This window comes from Taudactylus pleione, unplaced genomic scaffold, assembly GCF_031769625.1.
Source record: "Taudactylus pleione unplaced genomic scaffold, aTauple2 ptg000641l, whole genome shotgun sequence".
NCBI classification, from domain to species: Eukaryota; Metazoa; Chordata; class Amphibia; order Anura; family Myobatrachidae; genus Taudactylus; species Taudactylus pleione.
This window is the reverse complement of record NW_028285043.1, coordinates 772,593-797,891: the sequence shown is the minus strand read 5'-3', so window position 1 is coordinate 797,891 and position 25,299 is coordinate 772,593. Positions and strand designations below refer to the sequence as shown.

The window sequence follows — 25,299 nt, the reverse complement described above, 5'->3', positions numbered from 1 at the left end:
GGGACATAGGGGTCAGATCATAGTCCTCATTGATAATAATGGGGACTGCGATCTGCAGTGTTAATTAGCCTTCTGCAGGAGATTTCTATGAAATGCCATGCATTAGGCTATTAATACATAGCAACAATTCATAAAATTATGTAGAAACTGCAGTTTCTACATAATTATATGAAAATAAAAACATTTGATAATTAGGCCCCTTAATGTTCTATAATATATGGGAGTTATTGAAATGTTCTCATCTCACTTTTCCATTAGGAACCAGCAGTGCTCAGTCATCCTGCCTCAGCAATGAAGTCTCTCACACCATCCAGAGACTAACGTTCTTCCGTCAGCTAGGCCAGGGTGGCTTTGGAAAGGTAAGTAATGAGGTTTTATTTGTCACAGGGGAATTACTGTATGTCTGAATTTGGATGTTAGTACAGATGTACAGAGCTACAGCACAATTTCATTCAATGTTAGTTTTGATTTGTCACTCCACCTAATGTTATTCCACACTGTACTTGCTGCATTACATGTAATTTATAGTGCTGGGTCTGTGATAGTGTCAATTCATTGTGCGCTGTGGTGTTGTTGGTGTATTATTAGGAGACAGCATTTGGGGTTATAGAAAGCATCTAAAGATACTGTAGACACATAATGCAAAAGTGTAAAGTTTAACCTCATACCACTTTAAAATTACCCTGAAAGATATAAAGGGCCTATGGTCTGACTAGTGATGTCATGGATGTGACCTAGGGATGGCCATCGACCATTGATGATTCATAATCATTGATGGTTTATGGCTGATGTCGAATGCTTTTACCATCGATGGGGGAGAATCAGACGGTTTCCCTTCATCGATGGCACAGCATAAACTATTTATTTTTTTTACAAGGTGCCAGGACACGGAGCACAGCACCTCCCCTACACCTGCGAAGCCCTGTCCCCAGGTTCTGATTGGCCCACCATTGCATAGTTGGTAATATATATATATATATATATATATATATATATATATACTACCATTCAAAAGTTTGGGGTCACTTAGAAATTTCCTTATTTTTGAAAGAAAAGCACTGTTTTTTTCAATGAAGATAACATTAAATTAATCAGAAATACACTCTATACATTGTTAATGTGGTAAATGACTATACTAGCTGCAAACTTCTGGTTGTTAAAGGAATATCTACATAGGTGTATAAAGGCCCATTTCCAGCAACCATCACTCCAGTGTTCTAATGGTACATTGTGTTTGCTAAGCGCGTTAGAAGACTAATGGATGATTAGGAAACCCTTGTACAATTATGTTAGCACAGCTGAAAATGGGTTTGCTTGTTAGAGAAGCTATAAAACTGGCCTTCCTTTGAGCTAGTTGAGTATCTGGAGCATCACATTTGTGGGTTCGATTATACTCTCCAAATGGCCAGAAAAAGAGAACTTTCATGTGAAACTCGACAGTCTATTCTTGTTCTTAGAAATTAAGGCTATTCCATGTGAGAAATTGGCAAGAAAACAAGAGATATGGTAAGAACTTACCTTTGTTATCTCTGTTTCTACGAAGTCCATAGGGTCCACAGGGTTGACCTTGGGGTATAGCTGGATCTGGATCCATGGGCACCACGCAGTTAAAGCTTTGCTGCTCCCAGGATGCACTTGGGTCCGTCCTCCTCTATACCCCGCCCCGGCCACAGGCACCTCAGTTGGTAAGCAGCTAAGGCCGGAGGAGGAGACTAAACAGAGAGAAGGAAGACTGGAACACACAAGAAACCATACTCACAGAAATGGGAGACGGAAAACCGGTGACCAGCCACACAGCCCATTTGAAGCCAGGTGAGTCAGGGCGGGCGCCCTGTGGACCCTATGGACTTCGTAGAAACAGAGATAACAAAGGTAAGTTCTTACCATATCTCTTGTTTTCTACTTCAGGGTCCATAGGGGGTCCACAAGGTTGACCTTGGGGATGTCCCAAAGCAGTTCAACTAAGGGCGGGGATGCTCCTGTGCTGAAAGGAGTACCCGGCGCCCGAAGGATGCATCCTGAGAGGCGAAGGTGTCAAACGCATAGAACCTCAAAAACGTTTGAATTGAAGACCAAGTGGCCGCCTTACACAGCGGAACAGCCGAGGCGCCACGTCTAGCAGCCCAAGAGGGACCCACAGAACGAGTGGAATGAGCCTTAACAGAGGCTGGCACAGGTAAACCCTCCTGTGCATAAGCCTCACAAATAACGGAACGAAGCCAACGGGCTAACGTTTGCTTGTTGGCAGGCCAACCCCTCTTGTGAAAACCGAAGAGGACAAACAAAGAATCCGACTTCCTAACCGAAGCAGTCCGATCCACATAGATTCTAAGTGCCCAGACTACATCTAAGGAAGCCTCACCAGCTGAAAGATCAGGCGACTGAAAAGCTGGCACAACAAGTTCCTGATTAATGTGGAACTTCGAGACCACTTTGGGCAAAAACTCAGGACGAGTGCGGAGCACCGCTCTGTCCTGATGAAAAATCAGAAAAGGAGGGCGACAGGAAAGCGCCCCCAACTCTGACACCCTCCTGGCAGAAGCAATTGCTAGGAGAAAAACGGTCTTGAACGTCAGCCACTTGAGGTCCACCGCCTCAAGAGGCTCAAAAAGATGACCCTGCAAGACCCGTAGCACCACCGCCAAGTCCCAAGGAGCCACAGGAGGCACGAAGGGAGGCTGTATCCTGAGAACACCCTGGAAAAAGGTGTGAACATCCGGTAGTGTAGCAATCCGTCGCTGAAACCACACAGACAATGCAGACACATGAACCTTCAGAGAGGCCAGGCGTAAGCCGAGGTCCAAACCTGATTGAAGGAACTCCAAGATTCTGGAAACCCGGAACACCTGAGGATCATAGTTTCTGGATTCACACCACTGAAAGTAAGTGCGCCACACCCTGTGGTAAATCCGTGCGGAGGCAGGCTTGCGTGCCCTAAGCATGGTACCAATGACTGAACTGGAGAAACCCCTAGACCTCAAGACGGCTGTCTCAAGAGCCACGCCGTCAAAGACAGCCGACCCAGATCCGGGTAAAGGCAGGGCCCTTGAGACAACAGGTCCCGACGCTGAGGAAGAAGGTACGGAGCGTCGATGGAGAGACACCTCAGATCGGAGTACAAAGGACGTCTGGGCCACGCTGGATCAACCAGCACGAGCGTGCCGCCGTCCTGCTTGAATTTCCGCAGAACCCGAGGAAGTAAGGATATCGGAGGAAACAGATACGCCAGGTGAACCGTCCATTTCACCGACAGCGCGTCTACCAGACTGGCGCCTGCGTCTCTTGTCCTTGACCCGTAAACGGGCAACTTGTGATTGTGACGGGAGGCCATCAAGTCTAGCTCCGGCAGCCCCCACCTGTCCACGAGTAGCTGAAACACCTCTGGGTGAAGCGACCATTCCCCGGGATGCACGTCGTGACGGCTGAGGAAGTCCGCCTCCCAATTGAGGACTCCGGGAATGAAGACTGCCGAGATCGCTGGAATGTGACACTCCGCCCAAGCAAGGATGCGAGACACCTCCGACATTGCTGCCCGACTTCGAGTTCCTCCTTGGTGGTTGATATACGCCACCGTGGTGGCGTTGTCGGACTGCACCTGAACCGGCCGTCCGTAAAGAGCGGGACCGGACGACTGCAGGGCCCGATAAACCGCCCGCAGTTCCAGAATGTTGATGGGAAGAAGAGCTTCTTCCGCAGCCCAACGACCCTGAAGTGACAACGAGCCGGTCACTGCCCCCCAACCCCGAAGACTGGCATCCGTCGTGAGCAGGACCCAGTCCGGGATCCAAAAGGGACGCCCCTCGACCAGATGAGCTGTCTGAAGCCACCAAGCCCAAGACTGCCGAACCTCCGGGGACAACACCAGCAACTGAGAGCGGATCCGGTGAGGTAACCCGTTCCATTCCGATAGAATCAGCCCCTGCAGAGGCCGGGAATGGAAATGGGCAAATTCCACCATGTCGAATGTTGATACCATGGAGCCCAAAACCCTCATAGCCGAATGGACCGACAGGCGGCAACTGCTCAGGCAACTGTGTATCCTCAGCTGCAGGGAGGAGACCTTCTCCGGGGTCAGGAAGATCCTTTGCTGCCGAGAATCTAGCAGGGCTCCCAAATGAACCATCCGCTGAGATGGAATCAGGGAGGACTTTTTCCAATTTATCAGCCACCCGTGCGCTTGCAGGCAAGCGACCGTCAAGTGGAGATGATGAAGCAGTACCTCCGGGGAACTCGCCAGCAACAGGAGGTCGTCCAGATACGGTAGTAGCCGTACATTCTGGTTCTGAAGATGTGCGGCCATGACCGCCATAATCTTCGTGAACACCCTCGGTGCCGTGGAGAGACCAAAGGGTAGCGCCCGGAACTGGTAATGGTGTTGAAGGATAGCGAACCTCAGATACCGCTGGTGCGAAGGTGCTATCGGAACATGGAGGTAGGCGTCCTGGATATCCAGGGACACCATGTAATCCCCCGGTTCCATCGCCAGAATGATGGAACGTAACGTTTCCATCCTGAACTTGGGAACTCTGAGGAATTTGTTCAGAGACTTCAAGTTGAGGATAGGGCGATGAGAACCATTGGGTTTCCGCACCAGAAACAGAGAAGAATAGAACCCCGTCCCTCGTTGTAATTGAGGAACGGGAACAATGACCCCTGCTGTCAGCAAGGACTCTATAGCTTCCTGAATCTGTAAAGACTTTGTCGTATCCTGAGAAGGACTCGTGCAGAAAAACTGGTGGGGCGGTCTGTGCCGAAAAGACAGGGCGTACCCCTGGGAGACCACTTCTCGAACCCAGGCATCCGTGGTGGTATTGTGCCAGCACTGGGCAAATAGAAGAAGTCGGCCTCCCACTCTGGGGTCCCCCAGAGGGAGGCCCGTCCCATCAGGCAGAAGGTTTATCTTCCTGCTTGGAAGAAGGGCGCCTGGCACTCCAGGGCTGCTTCTTGGGCTTAGAAGCGGCCTTGGTCGTCGACTGCCTCGGGAAGGACTGACCTTTTGCCTTGCCCTGAACCCGAAAGGACCGAAAAGCAGAGCTCCGTACCTTGGTAGGAGCAGAAGCCGAAGGGAGGAAGGCTGATTTAGACTTAGCCAGTGTCCACAATTTTGTCCAAGTCTGGACCAAAAAGCAACTCCCCATTAAAAGGTAAGGCCTCCAGTCCCTTTTTGGAGTCAGCGTCAGCTCTCCAAGACCTCAGCCACAAGGACCGACGCGCCGACACAGCTGCAGCCGACACCCGAGAGGTTAGCAGGCTTGCGTCTAACGATGCTTCCCCAATGTAGGAAGCCGCATCCCTCATTTGACCTATCAACGCTCTCTGGATCTCCGGAGCATCTTCCGGAAAGGTATCCTCCAAAGCATTGGCCCAGCTATCGATGGCCTTAGCCACCCAAGAGATGGCCATGGACGGACGGGCCACCGCCCCCGAGAGAGAGTAAATAGACTTCAAACAAGTCTCCACCTTCCTGTCCGTGGGATCCTTCAGGGAGGAGATCGACGGCAAAGGCAGCGTAGCGCTTTTAATTAAGCGGGTAACGTGGGAATCCACCGCTGGAGGAGTTTCCCACTTCCTGCAATGAGCCTCCGGAAACGGATAGTTCGAAGCCAACCGCTTCTGCGGTTGGAACCTCTTGCTGGGCAACTGCCAGGCCCCTGCCATATGATCCGTCAATTGATCGGACAGGGGAAAAACCGTCGAAGCTACCTTGGCCTTTTTAAAATTTGGGTATTTTGACCTGGGGGCGGGCACACCTCCTCAATGTGAAGGATGGCCCGCACCGCCCTAACCAATGCCGGCACATTAATGGAAGACTTAGCCTCCATCTCCTGGGCCCCGGCATCCGAGTCAGAGTCTTCATGGATCTCCCCGTCATCCGAAGACACGTCCGTGTCCGTGAACTGAGCCGCCAGTGAAGCCGGAACGGAACGCTTGGACGCCCGTGGGGGCAAATCACTGTGCAACATATGTTGAAAAGCCGATGACGAAGCCGCCAGACTCTGAACAGAGCTGGAGAGGACGTCCACCCAAGGCGGGGGTACTGCCTGAGGATACCCCTGAAAAGGTACCATCGACTGCTGCGGCACTGTGGGGGTTTGCACGTATACCGGCAAACCCGCATAAGGACCCACAGTCTGAGACCCAGGAGGAGACTGCACCAGACGAGTCACACCCGGGGAACGGGGCATGGTAGGCTGGGGCAACGCCCTTGAAGGGGACGCAGTCGGGACCGCAAGTCGGTCCGCGATTGACGCCAGCACTTGCGTAAACATTGCCCACGGAGGATCCTGCGCCACCGGGGGTTTAGAGGGTCCAGGTACCAACTGGCACCGCCCGCACAGACCGTCCTCAGACAATTCTGCCCCGTCAACCCCTGCCGAACAGCGTCGGCAGGAAAACAACACAGGAGCCTCGGAGCGCTCATTCCCCTCATCAGACATGACACAAACTTTTTTGCAAAAAAAGTGTCTCACCGAAACGAGGTAAGGCGTATAACACCCACGCACTCCCAAGTATGCAACCCAAACAGCCCACAATATGGTACTGAGGAGCACACCGCAGTATGTGACGGACCTCACAAATACGTAGATTTATATAAGTGAGGTACACAGAAAGAACACCCCTCCCCCACGCACCTGCGGGCCATAGGAGAAGGAAAGGGATAGGTAAAAAGCTGACAGTAAGTAGAAAATAAGCACAGACAGCAGCACTAGCAAAAGTCACATACCATGCAGAGAAGTTATACTCACTGCACCTTCTGCTACAATCAACCTCCCACATTCAGTGTCTGGGAGGGCTATAGCGCTGCGAACACTGTCCTTTGCAGGGGGAGAGGTACACAGGGGGACTGGTCCACTGGAAGCCTGCCTGGGAGCTCTGCTATGCTGCCTGAGGAAGATGGCCGCCGGGGAGCTCTGAGGAGGAGTGGCCGAGTGAGAACAGCCCAGCGACGCCAGCACACATGAGAGAAGGCGCGCTGGGCTGAGGGGAGGAGCGCTGAAGCAGGGAAGGCTGCCTCCCCTGCTAGTACTAAACCCCCGGGGAAGCCGGTTACCCGCCGGTACTTACACCCCGGGGGCCAGCGGACACGCGGGGTATGCCTGAAGAGGGGGAGCCCGCCGCCGCTACTAGCGCCGCCGGTCTGTCCCCAGAGACCGGCGGCATGAAGACTGCATTTTCCCCGTGTGCAGCGCTGACAGCGCTGCACGCGGCTTACCTGGCCCCTTCAGTCTGGCAGCAGTCCTTGGGTGGTCCCGAAGCCACGCTAGCACTGACTCCGGGGTCCCGCTGCGATCCCCGGATCAGTACCGGCGTCGCAGCGCCAGCGGGGCTGTTGGAGCGGCAGCATAGACGTCCAGATGGACAGTCTGATGCTGCCGCTCTGAAGACAGTAAAAATAAAATAATAAAATCTTCTTTTTTTTTTTTTTTTTTTTAAATAAAGAATAAAGCTTAGGGGCTGCTTATGCAGCCCCACTGCGCAGGGTGACCCGACTCCGGCCGGGCACCAACTAAAACTGAGGTGCCTGTGGCCGGGGCGGGGTATAAAGGAGGACGGACTCAAGTGCATCCTGGGAGCAGCAAAGCTTTAACTGCGTGGTGCCCATGGATCCAGATCCAGCTATACCCCAAGGTCAACCCTGTGGACCCCCTATGGACCCTGAAGTAGAAACTGAACATTTCCTACAACAGTATGTACTACTCCCTTCAGAGAACAGCACATACAGGCTCTAACCAGAGTAGAAAGAGAAGTGGGAGGCCCTGGTGCACAACTGTGCAAGAAGACAAGTACATTAGAGTCTCTAGTTTGAGAAATAGACGCCTCGCAAGTCCTCAACTGGCAGCTTCATTAAATGGTACACGCAAAACGCCAGTGTCAACGCTCACAGTGAAGAGGCGACTCCGGGATGCTGGCCTTCTAGGCAGAGTGGCAAAGAAAAAGCCATATCTAAGACTGGCCAATAAAAGGAAAGATTAATATGGGCAAAAGAAAACAGACATTGGACAGAGAAAGATTGGAAAAAACTGTTATGGACAGACGAATCGAAGTTTGAGGTGTTTGGATCACACAGAAGAACATTTGTGAGATGCAGAACAAGAGAAAAGATGCTGGAAGAGTGCCGGATGCCATCTGTCAAGCATGGTGGAGGTAATGTGATGGTCTGGGGCTGCTTTGGTGCTGGTAAAGTGGGAGATTTGTACAAGGTAAAAGGGATTTTGAATAAGGAAGGCTATCACTCCATTTTGCAACGCCATGCCATACCCTGTGGACAGCACTTGATTGGAGCCAATTTCCTCCTACAACAGGACAATGACCCAAAGCACACCTCCAAATCATGCAAGAACTATTTAGGAAAGAAGCAGGCAGCTGGTATTCTGTCTGTAATGGAGTGGCCAAAGCAGTCACCAGATCTCAACCCCATTGAGCTGTTGTGGGAGCAGCTTGACCGTATGGTACAAACAAAAAAATGTCAGCTGCTCAATCAATCTGGTAGTACTTTTACAGGTGCATGAAAGGGAGGGGTCATACCAAGTAGAAAAGAGAGGGGGGTTTAACCCCCTATTGATCCTCAGCACACTAAACCATACCAGCAACAATATATGAAAACTATATGGTAATAGAATTTCAGAGATATTAGTTGCATGCATTTGCAAATACATGGGATGCTGCTAGGCCTCGTCAAGGCTTCTCTGTCACTAGCAGTCCCTACACTAAACGGTTCACATCCGGGGCGCAGAGCACCCCAAATTAAGTCCAGCCCAGGACCCCCCAGGGCATCACACGAAAAATGGAAAAAGAATGACAGTGCGGTGTAAAGTATAGAAGTGTGCGAGTAATTACTAAGTGTTAAGGGGTTAAAATATATGTGAAAAATTACATGAATAATAAACAAACATAAAAAGGTGATGTGAAAAGTAACTGAGTATTAAGTGGTGATGCCCTCAGGAGGCCCAGCCAGAGCAGCCTCGGGGTCCCTACGCCCCAAACGCTCACCCCAAATGTAATGTATGCCAATTAAAGCCTCATAATAAAGGCACATATATATTTTTTGGCAAATGTAAGGCCTCACGATAAAGGCACATACATAAATGCATCCGAATTGAGAGCCAGCTTACCTGGGAGTCACCCCTTTTTCCATTTTTCGTGTGATGCCCTGGGGGGGTCCTGGGCTGGACTTAATTTGGGGTGCTCTGCCCCCCGGACGTGAACCGTTTAGTGTAGGGACTGCTAGTGACAGAGAAGCCTTGACGAGGCCTAGCAGTTTCCCATGTATTTGCAAATGCATGCAACTAATATCTCTGAAATTCTATTACCATATAGTGTTCATATATTGTTGCTGGTATGGTTCAGTGTGCTGAGGAACAATAGGTGGTTAAACCCCCCTCTCTTTTCTACTGACCGTATGGTACGCAAGAAGTGTTCATCAAGCCAATCCAACTTGTGGCAGGTGCTTCAGGAAGTGTGGGGTGAAATTTCTTCAGATTACCTCAACAAATGAACAGCTAGAATGCCAAAGGTCTGCAATGCTGTAATTGCTGCAAAAGGAGCATTCTTTGGAGAAAGCAAAGTTTGAAGGACAAAATTATGTCAAATAAAAATCATTATTTCTAACCTTGCCATTGTCACTTATGTGTCCATCACTCCTATTGCCCAGATGCAATCGGCACTCAGGGAACTGTTAAACAGATGAGTCAGCAGTAAACACTTGCATTCCAATCTCTCAGAGTGTAATTATCTCCTCAGGGAACAGTGGGCCTGATTGAGAGATGTACGCAAGCCCGATAGTTTACGTACATCTCCGATCTTTGTCATTCTGCACATGCGTAGGATCTGTACTGCGCATGTGCAGATCTGTGTCTGTGACAATGGTCACAGTGCTCTCTAAACCGCAGTATGATTGACATTCTGGGCAAAATTTACTAAGCGGCGGGTTCTAACCTCCGGCGGTTTGGTGGCGGTTTTGCTATCCGCAGATTTACTAAGGCCAAAACCGCTGCAAAACCACCGTCATAACACATTTTAGAATAGAATAGAACAGGGCTGTCATTTAGAAACCGCCGCAAAACCGCCACCAAATTCCCGGCGTTTAGAACCCGCCATCAAACCGCCACCAAACCGCCAGGGTTTAGAACCCGCTGCTTAGTAAATTTTGCTCTTTGTGGTTGTTTGGGAAAGGGGAAGTGGTTTTTACAGAAAGTGGTGGCGTGTCAACCCCGTTTTTCTGGGCGTACCAAGGTTAGTGGCTGCATCCTTGGACGCAGCTCCACTGGCCCCGGAAGCGTGAAACTCACGGCCATCTTGGGTAACCTGAGGGTTACTTAGATGACCGATGTTCATGCAGGTGATGCCATGCAGCTGTGGATCACAAAAGCATCCTGCTATTTTTACATATTATCGCAGAGCAGCTGCGTCCAGAGACTGTGTACAACTCTGAATCAGGCCCAATGTACATCATAAAACACTAACATATATTCAAATGTGAGTTTCTAGCATTGGACCGGCAGGCTACAATTGGCGGCTGTGTCCACCTCGGCACATCCTTTTCGGAGTTTGCTTGGTTACTATAGAAACAGAGTGTATACATAAATAGAAATAATCCCAAGTACATGCAAGTAGGTAATAGCACATATACAAACATAATGATACTGTGAGCATGATACACTAATCATAATAAGCCAATAAACCACATATATAATAAAGAGAATGTAACAACTGCATTAGAGACCTAATCATAGAAAATGTACAAATCAACTAGATCTAAAAAGAAAAAAGTCTCAATAAATCTGCAGCACATATAATTGGTACCCCTGAGCATCCATCTACATAATGTAATCCTGCATTATATTGTTAACATCCTGAATGTCGTCATTCAGAACATAATGCTGTCGACATTCTCACTGTTGACAAAATATATCACACCTATCAGCTCAGCAGGAGTATGCACAAAACTAAAAGAATAAAGCTCACCTTATATCCTATGACACCATGTCTGATTCCGAACGCTGCCCATCATCCTATCATGACTGCAGTACGCTGTGATGACATAGTAATAATATATATAATTATATGTATATATACACAATCATTTATGCCTGTACACACACACATATATACTTGCAGGTGTCCATCAAGTGAACCCACAATACAGATTCCAATGACAACGGCACTCATTAATAAATGATGCTTAACTGCAGAAAATATATACCAATGTTTCCATACTTTATTGCATCGTCTTCACGGTACCTTGAAGACAATACAATAAAGTATTGAAACGTTGGTTCCTACTGTCTGCAGTTAAGCATAGTTTTATTACCGAGTGTCACCATCATTGACATATATATGATCCGCCAAGATCTGTCCCATGTGATATATATATATAAAAATTCTTTAAAAAAAAATAAAATATATATATATGCAGATAGTAGGAATAGCGCACTCATGAGAATAGTATAAAAAGTATAATTTTACTTGTAATAATGCTCACATACATCAAGGCTAAGAACTATGGGGGCGATTAAATTCAACGCGATGTTGAATAGCCACGGGAGGGAGCTCCCACAGCCATTCAATTCACCGCACTGTTTGGGCTGCTAAAGGATTTCTTCTCGCACCCCCCTGGGGATGTGGAGAGAAATCCGACCAAAGTGCCGAGCACGCAGCTGTTTTTCTGCTTTGGAATTGAATCGCCACCTTTGTACACAGCCCATTAATCAGCTCTTCTCAGCTGGCAGATCTCTTAGTCGCCACCGCTATAGGAGCCTCCGGGTCAGCGCTGCTTCTGGAGATAGCAGAGGACCTCAACGTCTCACATCAGTTTAGACCACGCCCTACATATATAATAAAATTAATTAAAAGTCTAAAATTAATAGCATAGTCATAATGGGGGCAATTCAACTCAGCATGATGTTGAATAGCCCCAGTAAGGAGTTCCCAAAGCTATTCAATTCACTGTGTTGTTAAGTCATACTACAGGATATCTGCTCGCACCCTCCTCAGTTGCAAACAGAAATCCAACTTCAGTGCTGGCTGCAATGCTATTTTCTGGCTTAGCGCGGAGCTAACAGCCTCGCGGCTGGCACTTTAGTCAGAGAATGCCGGTTACCACGACTAAACACCAAGCTTATGGCGCCGTAACCCGCATTATTCAACTTAAGGCACACATCCACTAGCAGACCTCAAAACGACTGCAGGATTGCAACATTGTAATCGTGCACTCGTTTGACAGTATGTGCTGTGCCCACACTGAACGAGCAGTCGGTCAGTGTAGTCACATCAATCATCCCCTAACATGCTCAACCTGACCTTATCGTCAGGTTGTTCAGCATGTTTGCCCGATAGATGTCTAAAATGACCAGCGGGAGCGCGCATTGCTGGTCGTTTTAGACATTTTAATGAACGATTTGACAATGATTCATCGTTATTGTTCAATCGCTCATTTTAATCGTGTAGTGGATGTGCGCCATTTAGTGATTCTAGTTGGACCTAACAGCGTGGTCAATTGTATAGCTCTAGGAATTCCTTCCTAGGACTATTCAACATTGCGCTGAATGGAATTGCCCCCAATAAATGAGATAGAGACAGTAACAGGGAGTTACTAGTAGGCGGTAAATACAAGGAGCATTTCACACCAATTCCATCACATAAGAAAAACGTATGTAACATGTATGCATATACAGGGAGTCACACATGCAGCAGATCACATATGCAGTCACACATGCAGCAGATCACATATGCAGTCACACATGCAGCAGATCACCTATGCAGTCACACATGCAGCAGGTCACATATGCAGTCACACATGCAGCAGGTAACATATGCAGTCACACATGCAGCAGGTCACATATGTAGTCAGACATGCAGCAGGTCACATATTTAGTCACACATGCAGCAGGTCACATATGCAGTCACACATGCAGCAGATCACATATGCAGTCACACATGCAGCAGATCACATATGCAGTCACACATGCAGCAGATCACCTATGCAGTCACATGCAGCAGATCACCTATGCAGTCACACATGCAGCAGATCACATATGCAGTCACACATGCAGCAGGTAACATATGCAGTCACACATGCAGCAGGTCACATGTAGTCACACATGCAGCAGGTCGCATATTTAGTCACACATGCAGCAGGTCACATATGCAGTCACACATGCAGCAGGTCACATATGTAGTCACACATGAAGCAGGTCACATATTTAGTCACACATGCAGCAGGTCACATATTTAGTCACACATGCAGCAGGTCACATATGCAGTCACACATGCAGCAGGTCACATATGCAGTCACACATGCAGCAGGTCACATATGCAGTCACACATGCAGCAGGTAACATATGCAGTCACACATGCAGCAGGTAACATATGCAGCAGATCACATATGCACTCACACATGCAGCAGGTCACATATGCAGTCACACATGCAGCAGGTCACATATTTAGTCACACATGCAGCAGGTCACATATGCAGTCACACATGCAGCAGGTCACGTATGTAGTCACATATGCAGCAGGTCACATATGCAGTCACACATGCAGCAGATCACATATGCAGTCACACATGCAGCAGATCTCATTTCTATGCAGATAAACATACAGGGTCACACATACAGAGCATCATACATGCACACATAGGACCTCATTCAGAGCTGCTCGCAAAAAGCGAGCGCTCGCTCTGAATGAGGGCGGCCGCTTTGTTTTTTCTTGCCGGCCTCCTGGCCACTCGCTAAGCTTTTAGCGAGTGACCAGGTGATGGTCGAGACCATCGTGACCATCGGGGCATGCGACGAGACCCTTGGGGTAGGGTCTCATCTAACGCAAGCCCCAGGTAGCTTCCTGCTCTAACAGAGCAGGAAGCTACCTACTGACATCACTGTTGATGTCAGTAGGGCCACCTACAAACGGCAGGCGTTCCTTCAGGAACGCCTCCGTTTGTCCGGCCACCCCCCTCCCCACCTACAAAATGAGACGAGCTGTCGATCAACATCGACAGCCGCCCCTTTTGTAGTGAGCCCCGGAGCAAGTGAATTTTGTCACTCGCTCCGGGGCTTGCGCACGAGCACATCGGCCGCTGCACATGCGCAGGTCCTCACCAACGACCCGCTTGCGAGTCACACATAGGTTGAGACACTTACACACACATACTTAAACAGTAGTTAAACTCTCTCTTATCTTGTAGGTCAGGTACTGGTTGTTCTAGTTGTCACAGATAAGCCCTCTGCTCCATGATACCAGAGCAGCCAGATAAGCAGGCAGGAGGCAGTACAATGGTCCATTTAGCCACGCCCCCTGTCCTCAGAACACACCCCCTCCCTCTGCTTATCCTACAGCACTAGCAGCAGCACTTCAATTTAAAGGTGCCCATCCACTAGCAGACATGAAAACGACTGCACAATTACGACATTGTAATCGTGCAGTCGTTTGTCAGTATGTGATGAGCCTGCACTGAACGAGCAGTCGTTCAGTACAGGCTCAATCATCATCTGCAAACATGCTCAACCTGACGTTATCGTCAGTTTGATCAGTATGTTTGCAAGATGATAGATGTCTAAACGACCAGTGGGCACGCACCTCGCTGGTTGTATTAGACACTTTTGCAAATGATTTGCAAACGATTGTTATCGTCCAATCGCTCAACTTAATCGTCTAGTGGATGGGCACCTGTAGTTAATGTCCCCCCACAGGCAGCACAAGGCAGCTGGCAGCCTGTGACAGGATTTTTTTTTTTTGTCAACACTACCAGCTAATCTTTTGGGTGGCGAGACAATTTTCACGATGGGCCTGCAGCTCCACCCGCCCCATTTATTAATCCGACCCTGGAATTACACCTTTTATTAAATTTAACATTTCCATTGTTTCGATAAATTTGCCACGCAACATAAGTTATGGTTTAAATTAATATTGCCTTTATTACATGTGGCACTTTTGTATGTGTGTGATGTTTGTCTTTACACTGTACAAGAAATGCTGTTTCACTGAAATGCAACCTGCAAGGTACAAATCTGTGGCATTAAAGGTATTACAAGAGTAAATGTACTAAACTGCGGATTAGAATGCAGTTTGCAAACAGAAATCAGATGAGGGGTTTAATATCTAAGCTTCCAGGCCTCTCCTTTTACCCCTGGCCATTGGATACCAGGATAGTACTATGAAAATATATTACAATAAATATTGCATCTATAAACGAATAATAACTATGGTCTAAACAAATAAAGTATGCTCTTGAGCCTAAAGATATAAAGCATGTCCCTGATTACAAAGAAATAAATCATGTCACTGATTATAAAGAAATAAATCATGTCACTGATTATAAAGAAATAAATCATGTCACTGATTATAAAGAAATAAATCATGTCACTGATTATAAAGAAATAAATCATGTCACTGATTATAAAGAAATAAATCATGTCACTGATTATAAAGAAATAAATCATGTCCCTGATTATAAAGAAATAAATCATGTCACTGATTATAAAGAAATAAATCATGTCACTGATTATAAAGAAATAAATCATGTCACTGATTATAAAGAAATAAATCATGTCACTGATTATAAAGAAATAAATCATGTCACTGATTATAAAGAAATAAATCATGTCACTGATTATAAAGAAATAAATCATGTCACTGATTATAAAGAAATAAATCATGTCCCTGATTATAAAGAAATAAATCATGTCACTGATTATAAAGAAATAAATCATGTCACTGATTATAAAAAAATAAATCATGTCACTGATTATAAAGAAATAAATCATGTCACTGATTATAAAGAAATAAATCATGTTACTGATTATAAAGAAATAAATCATGTCACTGATTATAAAGAAATAAATCATGTCCCTGATTATAAAGAAATAAATCATGTCACTGATTATAAAGAAATAAATCATGTCACTGATTATAAAGAAATAAATCATGTCACTGATTATAAAGAAATAAATCATGTCCCTGATTATAAAGAAATAAATCATGTCCCTGATTATAAAGAAATAAATCATGTCACTGATTATAAAGAAATAAATCATGTCCCTGATTATAAAGAAATAAATCATGTCACTGATTATAAAGAAATAAATCATGTCACTGATTATAAAGAAATAAATCATATCACTGATTATAAAAAAAAGCATAACTAATAATTAGTTGTTCAAGAAAACAATGCTGCGCCCATAATAAATACCTACCTAGCATCTTCTTTCTTTCTTATGCTGGGGAATATGGTAATCCATATGGGAAAGAGAAAAAACATATGGGCCAGATGAAATTAGCCACAGATTGAGTCTTGCGGTCTGTCCCCCTACAAATGTGCTCAGAGCTATTCAATTACAAACCCACAAGCAGCCCAGGAACAGCAGCTAAAGCTTATTTATACTTCCAGCATCCAGAGGTACCAGGAGAAATTAGCATTAACTGCCAGGACCTCTTGCTGTCTCCATAATAGGTCCAGGGTGCGCGGGGCACACCCTGCACCCATAGTATTATTTACCTACCGGAGTCCACGTCGGTGCAGGGATTCATCGTTGTAAAAACGACCGGAAAATGGCAGGCGCAGCCATTTTACAATCGTTTGCACAGTACAGAGAAAATGGCCACCGCGGCCGTTTTCCCGGTGACTAGCGCATACTCTATAGAGTCTGGGCCCAGAGTCTATAACTCCGGTGCTGACTGCACACAGCTCAGTACGCTGCCGGTCGCCGGACAGAGAGGAGGGGGCCCGTGTCGGAGACTGCACATGGGCCCCCTCCTCTCTAGAAATGCCCCTGGGTCCTGGGGGCAAATGAAAATATACACATCCCCTCACACATCACTCAGAAAGAGGATGCTGGTGCTGCTCAGTGGGTGCGATCTCCAGAAATGTTACAGGGGAAGGGGGCAACCCTGGGCCCCTACCGGGTCCCTCACACAAGCCCAGGCCCCGGTAAACAGTACCCGCTCCCCCTTTTGGCACCACTGCTACCTGCTGGCTCTGAGCTGCTCAAGTGTTTATAATTGAATAGTTCCGGGTACTTTAGCTAACAAAACAAACTTAATGACTCACGGCTAATTGAATCTGCCCCTTCGAATGAATGGTTCACTCCCGAGAAGCACCTGACTGTCCCTACACCAAATGATTTAAGCTCCAGTGAGTAGGGAAAGGTAATAGGTAGCTAAGCAGGAGCGATCTCTTACACTGCTCAGCCAATCACATACAGTATGAGAGCAGCAGCAAATCCTTTGTTAAAATAAATAATAGATAATTCAAGTCTATAGGCCTGATTCAGACCCACTCGCGAGCGGCTGTCCGCTCGCAAGTGGGTCGATGTTATGCACTGAGCATGCGCACGACGGAGGGAGCTCCGTCGTGCGCATGCGCCAGACGCGACGAGCGAAGGAAAGTCCTTCGCTCGTTGTGTCCGATCAAAGGGGGCGTGCTGTCAATGTTGATTGACAGCACGCCCCCTTTGGTGGGCGTGCCGGGGGCGTGCCTCCCTGCCGGGGGCGTTCCCACGGGAACGCCTCCCGTCAGAAGCCGGCCCACTGACATCACTAGTGATGTCAGTGGGAGTGATTTTGGCTCTGATAGAGCCAAAATCACTCCGGAGCTTGCGGTTGAAAACCTCAACCGCAGGCTCCGGCTCGCAATTTCGATGGTCGCGATGGTCTCGACCATCGCGGCCATCACAAAGCACGCTCGTATAGCCTGTGGGTGGTGACCCACAGCTATACGAGCGTCCAGGAGGACGCTCCATGAAAATGGAGCCCGGCCCTCATTCAGAGCGTGCGCTCTGCTCAGAGCGTACGGCTCTGAATGAGGGCCTATATGTGCAAAGTGGGAAAACTAGGTACAATACTGCATCTAATGCACACTTAGGGTCTGATTCAGACCCGGTCGCAAGCGCTGAGCGCTCGCAACCGGGTCGATGGTGGCCCAAAGCACATGCGCAGACCAGGGCCGGCTCAGTCATGCGCATGCGCGAGACCCGGATAGCGACGGGCACTCCGTCGCTCCGGGTCTCGTACCAAAGGGGGCGTGCTGTCGATGTTGAGTGACAGCACGCCCCCATTGGCGGGCGGGCCGGGGGGTGGCTGCCCAAACAGAGGCGTTCCCATGTGAACACCTACCGTTTGGGGCTGGGCCCCCCTGACATCACAAGTGATGTCAGTGGAGAGATTCCGGCTCTGTTAGAGCCGAAATCTCTCTGGGGCTTGCGGCAACGAGACCCTACCACAAGGGTCTCGTCGCAAGCCCGATGGTCGTGATGGTCTTGACCATCGCGACCATCTTCCTGGCCGCTCGCTATAGCTGTGGGTGGTCACCCACAGCTATGCGAGCGGCCAGGAGGCCGTTCTAAAAGCGCTCTGTCAGAGCGTCCGGCTCTGAATCAGGGCCTTAGCAGACTGATTTACATTCATACAACTCCTCACATCAGTGGCTGCAAACTTTTTCTCCAGCAGACAGAGAAGCTGAGAGGGGGTGGAGGGAGGTACATATACAAAGTACCTGTCCCAGGTCCACTTGGAGCCTCATCCTCACGTCCGCGGCCTTAGCTAAATTGTATTATGGGTTGGGGAAAATGACAGTGCAGACCAAAAGCTTCTTATTGTTCTGTCTTATTTAATAAAATAGTAAAATCCTTGTTGGCAGTGGGGTAACTAGGGCAGGGCGAGCGGGCACGTGCCCTGGATGCCGTGGGACCCATGGCGCAGGGGGGCACCGCCAACCACGGTACCGACCTGCCCTAGATAGCCAGTGTAGCGCTGACCGCAGTGAGTGCGGTCACTGCTACACATTTACTCAGGACCGGTGCTAGGCTTCCATGCGCCCAGCACCGGTCCTGTGCTGCACACACAGCCGAGCCCCTTCCCTCCCCCTAAGCGCCTACCCAATAGCGCCAGGCGGAGGGTGGGAGGCGGGATCCGGCTGGTGTATTTACACACATATCGCCGCCAGCGCCAGTGGCGTAAGTTCATCCTAGACGCCCGGAGGCAAGTTATAATTTGGTGCCCCCCCGTCACAGCCGCTGACACTGTAATGTAGCAATTCTCATGCAGACAGGCTATAGATAGACTAAGACAGCAGCTGATGGTCTGACACGGAGTTCTCCACTAGTGTATGGTGGCTTATCAGGTGCCATGAAGGGCCATGATGGTACATAGTTACAGCCCTAAGTGGGGTGAATATGTTGTGGACAATGGAGGAGGTGCCCTCTTTAGAGCTGGAGCCCGGCGGCAGGCGCCTCCATTGTCTCCCATAGTTCTGCCCTTGTATCTGTCACTGTCCTATAGTATGTATCACAATACGTCCTGGCGCACCCAGAACAGTTATATTTGGTTCTCCAGTATAAAGATTAATCATAACCCTGCCCATGATATGTATATATATATATAATCTCCGTGCCACACATATAATATATAGTAAGTATAGATCATCAGCCTGTCCTGCACATACAGTAGATAGCTATGTGTGCTGCTGCTGCTGCTGCTGCTGCCCGCCCTCTCATCTTCTCCTCCTCTCCAGCCTTTGATGGATTTTACACTACGCCACGGATACAATTTTCTTTCCCTCGCAGAAAGGTGCTGTCCCACGTCCCCGGTGCAGGTAAACAGCTATTCCGGGCCGCCTCTCCATCCATCCTGTCTCCTACCGCCCCCTCCCAGGTTTAGGGGACGCATAGAGAGGAGAAGACCATTCCAATGGGGACTGCTGGTAGCTGCCAGGAGGGTGATGCAGGACTGTGACTGGCAAGAGGGTGCGAGGCAGGGGCTTGGCAATAGAGGGGGCTTCAGAAACTTATCATGGACTAGCAGAGAGGGGGGGCATTGCTAATATTCGAGGACATGCAAAAGCTGAGGTACAGGGTAAAAGGAGTGGGCAACATGGCAGAACCCAAAGGGAGAGGGAGGTGATAGTTCTGGGGGGCAAAGGGAGGGGAGCTCTTACCTGTGGCTGAGCTCTCAGACAGCAGGGGCTGCCGGCTCCCGATCAGCCAGTTTTATTTCTCCGGGAGGTGGTCCACCACGCAGATCCTGTCTCCCGGGTCCCAGCCGCACTCTCCACAGACAGTGTCTCCACCACCACGGTCCGTCTGCACTCTGCAGTGTCGGGCGGCTCTTCAGAGGAGCACGGGGCAGGCGCAGGATGAGGTCGCGGGCGGTCACATGATACGTGGTGACGTCCGCGGCCCGCAGAGAGCACAGAGTGTGTAGTGGAGCCGGAGGAGGAGCGCCGCTGATGCTGATTGGCGCTCAGCTCAGCGGCTCCTCTCTCTGGCTTTCTTTTATTTACAGACTAGTGAAGCCGGCGGTAGCGGTATAGGGGTAGGTATAGATGCGGTGGAAGGAAGTGGAACGGCCGGGTCCCTGGAGACAATGGAGCCAGATGCCCCCTTCAGGGCTGGGCGCCCGGCGGCAACTGACTCCATTGTCTCCGGGAGTTCCGCCACTGGCCAGCGCGGCGGCGATGTGTGTGTTAACCAGCCAGCAGCCAATGAGTCAGACAGACTCTCATTGGCTGCTGCTGCTGCACACACATCGCCGCCGCCCGGCAGCAATGTGTGTGTTAATCACTAGCCAATGAGAGTCAGACAGACTCTCATTGGCTGCTGTGCCCGCTGCAAGAGCCGGGCTGGAGCTCACTCATGAGCTTGGTCTTCCGGCTCCTGCAGTGGCTAACGGGAGAGACGTCACAACGTCTCTCCCATAATGCAGAGCGCGAAAGCCCGGTGGTTTGGACGGCAGTGGGAGCAGGAGCCGGGATTAAGGTAAGTGGTTTTTCTTTAACTCGTGTGTTGCATCGGGGTGGGGGGGGGACCACTACTGGGGAGAGGGCTACTACTGGGGCACTGCATCGGGGGGGAGGACCCACTACTGGGGGCACTACTGGGGAGGGGGCTACTCCTTTGGGCACTGCATGGGGGGACTACTGGGGGCATTGAATAGGGAGGACCACTACAGGTGGCACTGTATAAGGGGCACTGGATAGGGGGATCACTACTGGGGGCCTGCAGAAGGGGGAACACTACTGGGTGTACTGTAAGGGGCACTGGATAGGGGGATCACTACTGAGGGCCTGCATAAGGGGGACCACTACTGTGGGCACTGCATGGGGGGGACTATTGGGGGCATTGAATAGGGAGGACCACCTCAGGGGGCACTGTATAAGGGGCACTGGATAGGGGGATCACTACTGGGGGACTGCAGAAGGAGGAACACTACTGGGGGTACTGTATAAGGGGCACTGGATAGGGGGGATCACTACTGAGGGCCTGCATAAGGGGGACCACTACATGGGGCACTGCATAAGGGGGATCACTACTTGCATGCATACGGGAGACCACTACTGGGGGCACTGTATAAGGGGCACTACTGGGGGCCTGCATAAGGGGGACCACTACTGGGGGCACTGCATAGGGCGGACCACTACATGGGGCACTGCATAAGGGAGATCACTACTGGGGGCACTGCATTAAGGTGCATATGGAATGGAAAGGAATGTTCAGAGTGATGAGAGAGAGCTGTGTGTCATGTTGACAAGCCCCATTTTTACGTGGCCATGCCCCTTGTGACCACGCCTCTCTTCTCTTCGCGCCACATAGGAGGGGGGGCTCCATTTTAAAATTTGCCCTGGGCTCCATATACCCTAGTTACGCCACTGCTTGTTGGACAACAACACATTTGCCTTCATGTTCCTGTGTTGTTTATGAGGCTGACACTGTGATATTTCCTCTAGGTCCTGTTGGCAGCAGACTCACGTAGCAGCCAGTTGTTGGCTGTCAAGGTCATCAAGAAGAGGGATCTGCTCGCCGAGGGCAAAGAACTCGCGTTTGTGGAACGGAGGGTGTTAGAAGTTGCACATGGGAGCGCCTTCCTCACACATGCCTACTTTGCTCTGCAGACCAAGGTACTGCTGTGATTGCTTCTTTATTGCTTAATATCCATACGTACCATATACAGTCAAGTGCATAAATATTGGGACATTGACAGAATTTTCATATTTTGGCCTCTATTCACCACCACAATGTCTTTGAAATGAAACAAACAAGATGTGCTTTAACTGCAGACTTTCAGATTTAATTTGAGGGTAATTACATCCAAATCAGGTGAACGGTGTAGGAATTATAACGGTTTCTATATGTGCCTCCCACTTTTTAAGGGGCCAAAAGTAATGGGGCAAACTAAACAATCCTAAATCTAACTTTCACTTTTTAATACTTTGTTGCAAATCCTTTGCAGGCAATTACAGCCTGAAGTCTGGAACACATAGACATCACCAGACGCTGGGTTTCATCCCTGGTGATGCTCTGCCAGGCCTCTACTGCAAATGTCTTCAGTTCCTGCTTGTTCTTGGGGCATTTTCCCTTCAGTTTTGTCTTCATCAAGTGAAATGCATGCTCAATCGGATTCAGGTCAGGGGAGTGACTTGGCCATTGCATAACATTCAACTTTTTAGCCTTAAAAAACTCTTTGGTTGCTTTTGCAGTATGCTTCGGGTCATTGTCCATCTACACTGTGAAGCACCGTCCAATGAGTTCTGAAGCATTTGACTGAATATGAGCATATGATATTGCCCGAAACACTTCAGAATTCATTCTGCTGCTTTTGTCAGCAGTCACATCATCAATAAATACAAGGAAACCAGTTCCATTGGCAGCCATACATGCCCACGCCATGACACTACCACCACTATGCTTCACTGATGAGGTGGTATGTTTTGGATCATGAGCAGTTCCTTTCCTTCTCCATACTCTTTTCTTCCCATCACTCTGGTACAAGTTGATCTTTGTCTCATCTGTCCATAGGATGATGTTCCAGAACTGTAGTGGCTTTTTTAGATGTTGTTTGGCAAACTCTAATCTGGTCTTCTTGTTTTTGTGGCTCACCAATGGTTTACATCTTGTGGTGAACCCTTTATATTCACTCTTGTGAAGTCTTCTCTTGATTGTTGACTTTGACACATATACACCTACCTCCTGGAGAGTGTTCTTGATTTGGCCAACTGTTGTGAAGGGGTTTTTCTTCACCAGGGAAATAATTCTTCTGTCATCCACCACAGTTGTTTTCCGTGGTCTTCCGGGTCTTTTGGTGTTGCTGAACTCTCCGGTGCGTTCTTTCTTTTTAAGAATGTTCCAAACAGTTGATTTGGCCACACCTAATGTTTTTGCTATCTCTCTGATGGGTTTGTGTTGATTTTTCAGCCTAATGATGGCTTGCTTCACTGATAGTGACAGCTCTTTGGATCTCATATTGAGAGTCGACAGCAACTGATTCCAAATGCAAATGTCACACCTAGAATCAACTCCAGACCTTTTACCTGCTTAATTGATAATGAAATAACGAGGGAATAGCCCACACCTGTCCATGAAATAGCTTTTGAGTTGATAGCCCCATTACTTTTGGCCCCTTAAAAAGTGGGAGGCACATATAGAAACCGTTGTAATTCCTACACCGTTCACCTGATTTGGATGTAATTACCCTCAAATTAAATCTGAAAGTCTGCAGTTAAAGCACATCTTGTTTGTTTCATTTCAATGCCATTGTGGTGGTGAATAGAGGCCAAAATATGAGAATTCTGTCAATGTCCCAATATTTATGCACCTGACTGTATGCTAATATTCTGCTGTGACTTTTCTTTTTAAAAATTAAATCTCATCTAGATGTAAAGCACAACAGAATATGCTGGCACCATATATATATATAATACATTTTCAAAACTGCTTGTAAACGGTATCTACATCACTTGGGGGTCTATTCATGACGTTAATTATTGGGGACCCCCGATAATTAACATTCTAACTTGCCGATTCAGCATTGCTCCGGTGCGGTGACAGGTGACCTGAAAATCAGCTTTACGGCGAGCGGCATCACTGCTCCTATCAGAGCCGTGAATCTTTTCACTACTCCTTTTGGAGCAGTGCTGCTAGTGCGCATGTGTAACCTATAGGTCACGCATGCGCACAGGAGCCCCGACATCTGACGGAAGGAGTGGACAGGGGCGGAGGGATACAAAAGGATCCTTCTTCGCAACCCAGACCTCCTTTCCATAGGGAAGGAGCAGGTTGTGATACACAAGATGGCGAATGCTCCCGCACTCAAGCTCCGAAAATAATGTATTTTTGGAGCTTGATGAATTCTGTCCCCATACTAGTGTATGGGGACAGCGGGCCATTCCGCCAGTGGAAGGTAAGTAGGAGATATCTGTGATATCTTGATGAATGGCCTGATAAATTAATTTTTACAATTACAGGTAAAAATTTTCATTTTCATTTGCTTTTGTAATAATTAAGCGACGATGAATAGGCCACTTGGTGATAAAGGGATTATTGAAGATAGAGAGGAAAACAGAAATAAATGCTGTACCTGAGTGTATGTCAGTAACATCTCTCCCATTGTGTGCTGCCTTCTGTATTACATTCATTTTTATTTATTTATTACCAGTTATTTATATAGCGCACACATATTCCACAGCGCTTTACAGATAATATCTTACCATTCACATCTGTCCCTGCCCCAGTGGAGCTTACAATCTATATTCCCTACCACATGCTCACAAACATACACACTATGGTCAATTTTGCGGGGAGCCAATTAACCTACCAGTATATCATTACAGCAATATCTCCTGCCCCGTCTACTCCTCCACTGCTAGAACTGGGCTGTTTACTTGATTTAAATATAGCACAGATCTTAGCCGATGGTCATTTAGTAGTGGGGTAATCTGAGGGGCGGCATTTACTGGACATGGGAGTATATAGGAGGTCATGAGGATGGGATATCCTAACCTGGAAATACTGTTAAGAACTAGCTGGCCATAATTCCTTTTATCATATTGTTACTGATATACAGGGGTAGAAGTATAGGAGACAATGGAGGCGCCTGCCCCGGGCGCCAGGACTGAAGGGGCACCTCCTCCATCACCAATAATATATTCACCCCACTTAGGGCTGTAAATATGGGGGATAAGGGGGGCACTAAATGATATCTTGCCTCCAGGCATCTGGGATGAACTTCCGCCACTGCTGATATATGATTATAACACCATCACTGCTGTAAAATATTCCCCTCTAATCTCTGTAATATATTTACCATCTCACCTGTAGTACAGTATTTCTTCCCCATCCCCCCACCTATACAGTAATACATTCCCCTACATATTACTTGTGTCATGTGCTCCGTGGATTGAGGATCAGCGCTACAGATAACAGCTTCTAGTGATAATACAGTTGTGCAGCTCTTTTGCAATTATTCATTATTTTTGTTTTAGATGCAAAAATTACTATTAATCTTTGCATGTAGGACAATTATAATATTCTGGTA

At 48.2% G+C, this 25,299-nt stretch overlaps 1 protein-coding gene and 1 long non-coding RNA gene across 2 annotated transcripts in view; one reads left to right on the top strand and one right to left on the bottom strand.

The window, feature by feature from the left end:
• The window catches only part of LOC148479053 (uncharacterized), a 150,542-nt gene that overhangs the window by 49,736 nt on the left and 75,507 nt on the right, over nucleotides 1–25,299 (bottom strand). The window lies entirely within an intron of this gene.
• The window catches only part of LOC148479054 (protein kinase C delta type-like), a 77,729-nt gene that overhangs the window by 11,543 nt on the left and 40,887 nt on the right, over nucleotides 1–25,299 (top strand). Inside the window, exons 2-3 of the mRNA XM_088455023.1 lie at nucleotides 259–359; nucleotides 21,716–21,886. Of these exons, the coding sequence (XP_088311149.1) occupies nucleotides 259–359; nucleotides 21,716–21,886 (272 nt within the window). The remainder of the gene's footprint in view (nucleotides 1–258; nucleotides 360–21,715; nucleotides 21,887–25,299) is intronic.